The following is an 8,217-nucleotide window of genomic DNA, read 5'->3' as shown; positions in this document are numbered from 1 at the left end:
TTTTTTTTTTTTTTTGAGACAGTCTCATTTTGTTGCCCTCGGTAGAGTGCTGTGGTGTCACAGCTCATAGCAACCTCAAACTCTTGGGCTTAAAGCGATTTTCTTACCTCAGCCTCCCAAGTAGCTGGAACTATAGGCACCCGCCACAACACCTGGCTATTTTTTGGTTGTAGTTATCATTGTTGTTTGGTAGGCCCGGGCTGGATTTGAACCCACCAGCTTTGGTGTATGTGGCTGGAGCCCTAGCCTCTGAGTTATAGGTGCTAAGCCAAGGAAATTTTTTTGTTTTGTTTTGTTTTTTAAGAAGTGGTATCTTGGGTGGTGCCTGTAGCTCAGTGAGTGGGGCGCCGGCCCCATATACTGAGGGTGGCCAGTTCAAACTCGGCCCTGGCCAAACTGCAGCAAAAATATGGCCAGGCATTGTGGCGGGCAACTCTGGTCCCAGCTACTCTGGAGGCTTAGGCAGGAGAATCACCTAAGCCCAGGAGCTGGAGGTTGCTGTAAGCTATGATGCCACAGCACTCTACCGAGGGCGACAAAGTGATACTCTGTCTCTAAGAAAAAAAAAAGAAAAAAGAAATGGTGTCTTGGGCAGTGCCTGTGGCTCAGTGGGTAGGGTGCCAGTCCCATATACTGAGGGTGGTGGGTTCGAACCTGGCCCCAGCCAGTTAAAACAGCAGTGGCAACTGCAACCCAAATAGTTGGGTGTTGTGGTGGGTATCTGTAGTCTCAGCTACTCAGGAGGCTGAGGCAATAGAATTGCTTAAGCCCAAGAGTTAGAGGTTGCTGTGGAGCTGTGATGTCCTGGCACTCTACCAAGGGCAACTGAGTGAGACTCTGTCTCAAAAAAAAAAAAAAAAAGAAATGGTCTTACTCTGTGGCCCAGGCTGGAGTGCAGTGGTGCCCTCACAGCTCACTGAAACTTCAAATGTCTGGGCTCAGGTGGTCCTACAGTGTAGCTGGGCCTATAGGTGTACATCACTATGCCTAGCTAATTTTTCTAATTTTTATAGAGAGGGTATCTTACTACGTTGCCCAGGCTGGTTGAATTCTTGGCCTCAAGCAATCCTCTAAACTTGGCTGGCCTCCCAAAGTGCAGGATTTACAGGAGTGAGCCACTACTCCTGGGCAATGTTTTAAAAAGTCCATTCCCCCACCCCATTTCTGATTTATTTCTCTATAATTAAGCATGTATTGCTTATGTAAAAAAAAAATAACAAGATGACTTTAATACTCAGCTGATCCCTAACTTGAGTGGCTGAATGATGTCCTGGGTGCTGCCAACTAAGCCAGCTGAGGCTCTGTCCCTTCCCTCTGGGGTAACTTACCACTCAGGCTGGAAGCTGCCAGGCCCTGGGTGTTGGGGAGCAGTCCTGAGAGGCTGGCGGGCAGGTCCCGTCGCATTCGGTCTAACTGCTGCCTCTGTTGGGCTAGACTCAGGTGCTCCTGTGTCCACGCCCCCAGAGAGAAGGACACAGCTGTGAGGGTGACAGGCTGGGGGGTCTGGAGCAGCTGGGCTGGGGAGGTGGAGGTGGGAGGAACCTTGCCTGGTGCATATTCTGTTCCTGCTGCCGCAGCCGTTCCTGCTGCTGTTGCACCACCTGCAGTCGGGCCTGCTGCTCAGCCTGCACCTGCCGGGCCTGGCACAGTGCCCGCTCCCCCTCCTCATATTTCTCCGAGGCCACCTGCGGAAGGGCGCCTGGGTCAGGGCTGACCAGGGTGGCAGGAGCCATGCCATATGCCCACATGCCCATGCCACACCTTGCTCATGCTTTCCACCTCCTCGGAACGGAGCCGGATGCGCAGGGCAGTGGCACTGACCCTCTCCTTCTCCAACCGCAGCTCCTGCCGCTCCCGTTCCAGGGCCTCCCTCTCAGCCGCCAGCTGTTCCTCCTTGACCCGGAGCTCGTTGGCCTTGATCTTTAGCTCAGCCTGTTCCTGCAGATAACAGGACCCCGCTGCATTGTCTTTCAGGAGCCAAGCTGTGCTTTGCACAGGATTCTGAGGCACCCTTTGTCCACCCTGCTCCTGGGAAACAGAGGTGGAGCAAGGGACTCCTGGGGAGATTGGGGGGAGGGACCAGAGAGGCCCGTGGCCAAGCCAAGGAGCTGCTCACACAAGCCACATAACTGTGGCAGACACAGCTTCTCTGAACCTCAGTCTCATTTTAAATGATTTCAGTCATAGGACTATGATGAGGACGAATGAGATGTGTATAAAGTACTTAGGGAAATACAAGGAAGGTATTTGTGTGCCTGCATTGTCCTGTGTTACTCCCTCTATGCTATGGTGTGTGCGCCACTTTCTTCTCTCAGAAGGCATCCAGATGAGGCTCGGATCTTACCTTGGCCAGGCTGACGAGGGTACTCTCCCGCTGGGTGTCCACCTGCAGTGCCCGCTCCACCTGGCGCTCAGCCCGCTCCTTACTTAGCTGCTGTTGTGTGAAGAACTCAGCCCACTCGGTGGCCAGGCGCCGGCGTTCCTCCCCACACTTGTGCATGACGGACTTTTGCTCCTCCAGCAGGGCACTCTGGGACATGGAGGGTGAGCACACAGGGTGAGTGTCCCTGGGCACAATGGCTGCATCAGCAGCTGAGTGCGGTGGCTGAACTCACCTTGGCCCGCTCTAGCTCTGCCCTCTCCATGGCTGTCTGCTGGGCCATGACCTTCCTTTGCTCCTCAAGAGAGTGCTGCATGGACTCCACCTTGGACTGCTCAGCGTTCACTCGCCATCGTTCCTGCAGAACCCAGGCCAGGGCTGAGGGTGTGTGCCCCATACCCAAGGAGCAGGCCTGGCTGCTTCCTCAGTCGCTGTGCAAACCCACCCACATCTCCCATGCTATGCCACAGAAACCTCCTTCTCAAAGAGGTGCAAGAAGAGGGGTACCTGGGAAGAATGGTAGGGCCCAGCCACTATGAGGGATGTCAACTCAGCCAACTGTACAGGGGTAATGGCTCAACAGGGCCAAAGAACAGTAACATCCTTGCCTCCTGACTCATCAGGACGAGGTGAGAGCTCAACTATGCCTGGCCTAAGGCAGGTGCTCAACACAGTTACCGAGTGATGGAATGAGTAAATATGGTTCACAGCCCACAAGCATCTTATATCTATGGTGGTCTGCCTACCAGACACAGATTATGTCATCAGTGGACATCTCTGGCTAGTAGGCAACTTTTTCTAAATAAAGCTTGATCTTATATGCGGAAGACATGTAAGGAGTTCAATTACGAGTCCCAGCTGAAATGGAGGGAATGACATTTAATCCGCAAGAGTATCTGTCCCACCTGATGTCACAGGCATCAGCTGATGTGACAGATGTGTAGCCAGAGGAAAAGTGGGATGTATGACAGACGGGGGTGGGTAGACTGCAGAGGGTGGCCAAGAGGCCTGTGTTGGTAGAGAGCAGGGAGTGTGCGGGTGGGGGGCCCAGCCAGGTGGCCCCTGCGTGCTCAGAGTAGCAGTGCTGAGGCCCGGGCTGGGGCTGAGAAAATGCAGAAGCAAGAAGGGTAGGAGGGACATTCAGAGGAGAGGTGAGCCTCAGGAACTGGCTGGCTTTGAGGAGGTGAGGTCAGGGAAAGTCCCTGCCAAGCCTGCAGGTGTCCCGGGGAGAGAGCCTGAGGCAGGACCACGGGCCTCACCTGCTCCAGAAGCCGGCTCTGCTCGCTCAGCCGCGTCTCCATCTTCCTGATGACTTCCTGCAGCTGGCTCCGCTCCTCCTCCATGTCCCGTTGCTGCCGGCCCAGCCGCTCCTGCAGTGCTGGGGGCAGCCCACAGTGGTTCACAGCCCACCCATCTTCCCACCAAGGGGGCCCGAGAGCCTGGGATGGGGGTACCTCGCAGCTGCTCGTCTCGGTGCCGTGTCCCCAGCTCCCACTCCTGGGAGGTGGCGAGGTGTGAGGCTTCCACACGAGAGGACAGCTCACTCAGGTTGCTAGAGAACCTCTCCATCTGCTCAATGATGCCGTTAAGGGACCTGGAAGAAGATCAGGTCAGCCCATCCTGGGCACCCCCACCCCCCTCAGGTGCACAGGGCCCAGTGGTGCATGTACCGTGTGTGGGAGGTAGCACTGGTGACCGCATCGATCTCTCGGTCCTTCAGCAGCTTCAGCCGCTGCAGCTGCTCCTCGTGGTCCTTGCGCATCTCCTGGATGGACGCCCTGAGGGGCCGGGTGGGAAGGCCCAGGCCACTCTTAACAGGACAGCTCGAGCGTTACGGTGAACGCCGAGGAAGCTTCTGTCCCTTGTAGGGTGTGCCTCTGAGCTGCCCTGCTGACTAGGCCTCTCCTCCTGAAGGCACTGCCCCAGTGCCCCCAGCTCCTCTGTCGTACCTGTCTGGGAGCCTCAGGGCTACGTGCACTCTCCAAGGTGGAGACTCCCTGTTATACCTCAAAGGACACTTCACACAGAAGTGCATGACCCTGTGTCTGGCTCATCTGAGCTGTCTCAGAAGACCTGCTCTGCCTTTGCTGACCTTTAACTACCTGAGGTATCATCCTCATCTAGAGAGACAACCGTTATCAACATGGGACACCCAGGAGCAGACCTTTCCCTGGGCCTCTAGTCCCTAGCCTCTAACTGGGTGAGCAGGTATGTCGACTAACTGGTGCTTCATTAGCCCCTCAGGTGCTTACTGCTGCCACACCTGCCTAGCCAGTGATGCCCAGGCCTTGTGGGTACCCCTGTGCTTTTATAAGGACAGGTGACACCACACCCATGGTGGCGCCATGTTAGTGCACTCAGCACTCGGCCCTCACCTCAGTGGGCTGGGAAGGAAGGGCTCAGACTCCCAGTCCAAAGCTGCTGAGTTTTAGCTTAGGGCTCCAGGGATTACTCCCTTCTGGCCAATCGTGGTGGGCGTGCTCCCTGGTCTCAGGGCCTCACCGCTGTAGCTCCCGCAGCCGCTCCATCTCCTGGTCCCTCTCCTGCTCAGCAGCTGCCAGCCGCCGCTGGTGCTGGGCTGTGAGTTCAGCGCGGGCCTCCTCAGCCTCCTGGCAGTGTGACAGATACCGAGCTGACAGTTCCTCATTCTCTCTCCGGAGCCGCTCCTCCCGTTGCTGGTAAGATGTTTCTAGCACCTTGATGCGGCTTCTGCCAACAGAACATCCAGCGGTGGGGCTCAGAGCCAGACAGCTACCACCTAAAAGGCCTCTGGGGTCAGTGTGGAGATCTGAGGCAGACCTGGGGCAAGATGTGAGCTCTAGGAAGCCCAGACAAGCCATAGGCAAGAGCTGGGTACCTGTGTGCGCTCTCAATGAGCTCTAAGTCCGCCTGCTGCCTCTGCTGCAAACTCTCCAGCAGCAGCTTGTGCTGGGCCCGCTCTAGCTCCAGTTTCCGCACCTGGAAGATGGCAGGAGGCCCAGGGTAGAAGGACATTCCAGCAAGTCCCAGCACAAGGTCTCTGCTTCGTGCTCCTTTGTGCTCATGGTTCCTCCTGCTTCTGGGGGAAGCCTCCAGCCACTCCCAATGATGCCCTCCTGCTGCAACCCTGTCCCACCCACCAGATGCCCCTTTGCTTCTCACCTGGGCCGCCAGCTCAGCCAGCTGCACCTGGCTTTGCAGCAGCTCAGCCTGGAGCTGGGCAGTGCTGCTCTGAAGCTGTGTCTGTGCGGCCAGGAGCGGCATCTGGTATCCTGTGCCTGGCAGCAGGGATTCTGGGAGCAGGGACTACAGGAGAAGATGAGGTACTCCAAGTGAGGAATGGGACAGGGAGCCAGCTAAGCTCAGCCACCTCCTGGCCCTTTTGCTCACTGGGCCCTGGGCCCTGCACCTGATCCTTGGCTACAGATAGGGGACAAGGCCATCACAGTACATGGCCAAGAATGAGACCTTGGAGAGTCACAGTCACTGCAGCTGAGCAGAAAGTATCACACTTCCCCCTTTAGGTCTAGTCAGGAAAATGGGGTTCCCCCTTGCCTAAGAACTATGTCCTCCCAAGTGTGATCTCCAGCTTCTACGACAAACAGCCACATCCCAGCAATCTCAACTAAACAAAAGCTTCTGTCCCTGGTGTTGTGTGTCAGGACTGAAGGGTACATGCTGACACTAATCTGGATCCTGCCAGCTGCCCCTACCCACCATCTCCCTGAGACATGCTCCTGGGGGCCATACCTCCCAGGCCCAGGTATAAGAGGGGACTGCCACACCCAGGAAACAGAGATAGGGAGGTGGTGGGAGGACGGTAGGGATGAAGGAGGGTTTCTAGACCAAACAACAGGACCCCTGCAGCTCTCCTATCTGGCTGTGACTTCTAATTCCCTACTGAGCCTGGCAAATTAACATCTGACTGTGCCTGGGAGTAGCAAGGCTAAAAGTTCAGGGACATGCTAGAGGGAATTCCAGGGTGGACAGGCTGGCATCATGTTTTGTATGTCTGACACTTTCTTCCTGGCAGCTTGTCAGGCCAAAGTGTGGATGCTGCCTCTGAGCACCAGAGGATCACTCCCCAGGCCTAAGATCTATCCCTGCCTGTCCACCTGCCTACCTGGACAGGTGCAGGAAGCCCTGTGGGTTCCTGGGATCTTGGGACACCAGCAGCAGGCTCTGAAAAATCAAAAGCAGAGAAATGAGCAGGAGGCTCAGAGCTCTGAGCCTGTGTGTCCAGGAAGGGCCACAAATGCAACCCAATGCACCCTTTCCTCACCCACTGTTAGACCCCCATACAAGGCAGAAAACAAACCGGTGCTGGAGAGCTCTCCAAGGGCTGTTCCCTTCCTTGGGACACCTGCAGGGAGGGCTGAGGTGGCCTGGTTCCAAGTGATGGGGGAGCTGAGGACACATGGATGGGGGCCAACGTGAACAGCCAGAACTGCATAGGACATGGGGAACTTTAAGTTCAAATATGACTGGAAATACTGGTGGCTGGTAGCTGACTAAAAGGGAAGGTGTCTCAGCTGTGCTGGTTGCTGGTGAAGGGGGTGGGGACTCTGCCTCACAAAGCTCTTCCATTAGCAGGCCTGACCCAGGTGTCCAGATCTCTATACGGTGGTCTGTTGTCCATCTCTAAACCTATGCTGCCCACCACACCTCTCTTGCTCAGCTTGGCTGCGGACGTACCCTGAGGTGTCAGGCCTGGCAGGCGGCATTTCTCTAGCTGTTGTTCCCGAGGTTCGTCCAGCAGCTGCCTGCTGGAGCCCCTGAGCACTGGCAGCAGGATGGCTGAGCCGAGGTGACATCAAAGGAGAAATGACAGAGGCCCAGGTTAGGCAGATGAAGATGGCGCCAGGACAAGCTCCAAGTGTGAAGCTCCTGGCTGACCCTCTTCCAGCTCCTACTGTTGCATCTCGAGGAGTCCTTCCAAGTCTGAGCTCCTGGATTTATAGGCTTCCCTTCCCTTCCTTTCCCTCTCCCACTTCAGCGACCACTGTGGCACGTGAATGGATGCTGACCACAGACTGCCAGTGGATGCCTGATGTTCACCAGAGTTAAACTCAAGTTCAGAGTCTTGTTTTGGCCCTAGGGGTTTGGCTCAGCTTTGGACTGAGGCTCTGCTCAACCTCCTCCCAGGTCCAACCACCTTTTGTGACACTTTTCCATCATTTCCCCTGCTCTCCTTAACTCTCAGGGTCAGCCAGGGTGCAGGGTCTTTTCTGTTTTGGTCTCAGCTTCAGGTCAAAGTTAAAGTGCTCTCCTGACCTCACACCCACCCCAGGACTGGGTGATGTCCCTGGGCTGTCACAAATTGCTCCCCTTGGCTCTGGCCGTGGTGCACCTTTCTTCCCCTGAATCTCCTGGCTTGCCAGTCCCTTTCTGCCCTCCTGCCCTCAGAGGTCACTCACTGTCCTGCCTCACAGGATTGTTACTATGGGGCCTCCCTTGGGAATGCCTAACACTCACCAAGGGCACAAGGACATCTCAACTCCACATGCCATGGTTAAGCTAGGGTTGGCAGAAGTGCCAACAGTTTGGGCACTAGGGTTGTCGCTCAAGGAACCCTGCTCAGAGGTTGTTTCTGCCATTTCAGGATATCCTCTCTCTTCTCTTGCCCAGTCAAGTCAGCCCTGTCCCAAGGCAGTCAGGGCATAAATGTGAACAACCCCCTAGACCCCTCATGTCTGCACCTGGGTCATGGAGCCAGAAGCTCTGCAGTGCCCAAGAGGAGAAGGCAGCTGAGAGGAGTCCTTGGCCCTGTGGTCATGTACACTGTGGTACTCCCAACGGAGGCTTCAGCAGGCAAGCTGGGCCCTTGAAGCCCCACCTGGTCCTCCCTCCACTGGACA

At 56.0% G+C, this 8,217-nt stretch overlaps 2 protein-coding genes across 3 annotated transcripts in view; both read right to left on the bottom strand.

Annotated features, from left to right (window-relative positions):
• LOC100951750 (fas-binding factor 1) overlaps positions 1-8,211 on the bottom strand; it is a 12,182-nt gene extending 3,971 nt beyond the window's left edge. Inside the window, exons 1-14 of one of the 2 annotated variants that reach the window (XM_012803109.2) lie at positions 7,055-8,211; positions 6,678-6,766; positions 6,483-6,541; positions 5,522-5,665; positions 5,238-5,338; positions 4,883-5,089; positions 4,051-4,158; positions 3,835-3,974; positions 3,640-3,758; positions 2,616-2,738; positions 2,345-2,530; positions 1,762-2,028; positions 1,548-1,685; positions 1,329-1,446 (exon numbers count right to left, since the gene is read on the bottom strand). In XM_012803109.2, coding sequence (XP_012658563.1) covers positions 1,329-1,446; positions 1,548-1,685; positions 1,762-2,028; positions 2,345-2,530; positions 2,616-2,738; positions 3,640-3,758; positions 3,835-3,974; positions 4,051-4,158; positions 4,883-5,089; positions 5,238-5,338; positions 5,522-5,665; positions 6,483-6,541; positions 6,678-6,766; positions 7,055-7,173 — 1,918 coding nt within the window. In that variant the 5' untranslated portion in view covers positions 7,174-8,211. The remainder of the gene's footprint in view (positions 1-1,328; positions 1,447-1,547; positions 1,686-1,761; positions 2,029-2,344; positions 2,531-2,615; positions 2,739-3,639; positions 3,759-3,834; positions 3,975-4,050; positions 4,159-4,882; positions 5,090-5,237; positions 5,339-5,521; positions 5,666-6,482; positions 6,542-6,677; positions 6,767-7,054) is intronic. The other variant, XM_012803110.2, reaches the window with a different exon arrangement.
• Positions 8,047-8,217, bottom strand: part of LOC105886643 (fas-binding factor 1-like) — a 9,059-nt gene continuing 8,888 nt past the window's right edge. Inside the window, exon 9 of the mRNA XM_012802841.1 lies at positions 8,047-8,058. Coding sequence (XP_012658295.1) covers positions 8,047-8,058 — 12 coding nt within the window. The remainder of the gene's footprint in view (positions 8,059-8,217) is intronic.

Source organism: Otolemur garnettii, unplaced genomic scaffold (assembly GCF_000181295.1).
Source record: "Otolemur garnettii isolate 467f Iridium unplaced genomic scaffold, OtoGar3 scaffold00018, whole genome shotgun sequence".
In the NCBI taxonomy this organism is placed as follows: domain Eukaryota; kingdom Metazoa; phylum Chordata; class Mammalia; order Primates; family Galagidae; genus Otolemur; species Otolemur garnettii.
The sequence above is the reverse complement of the archived record's forward strand: the minus strand, read 5'-3'. Positions and strand labels throughout refer to the sequence as shown.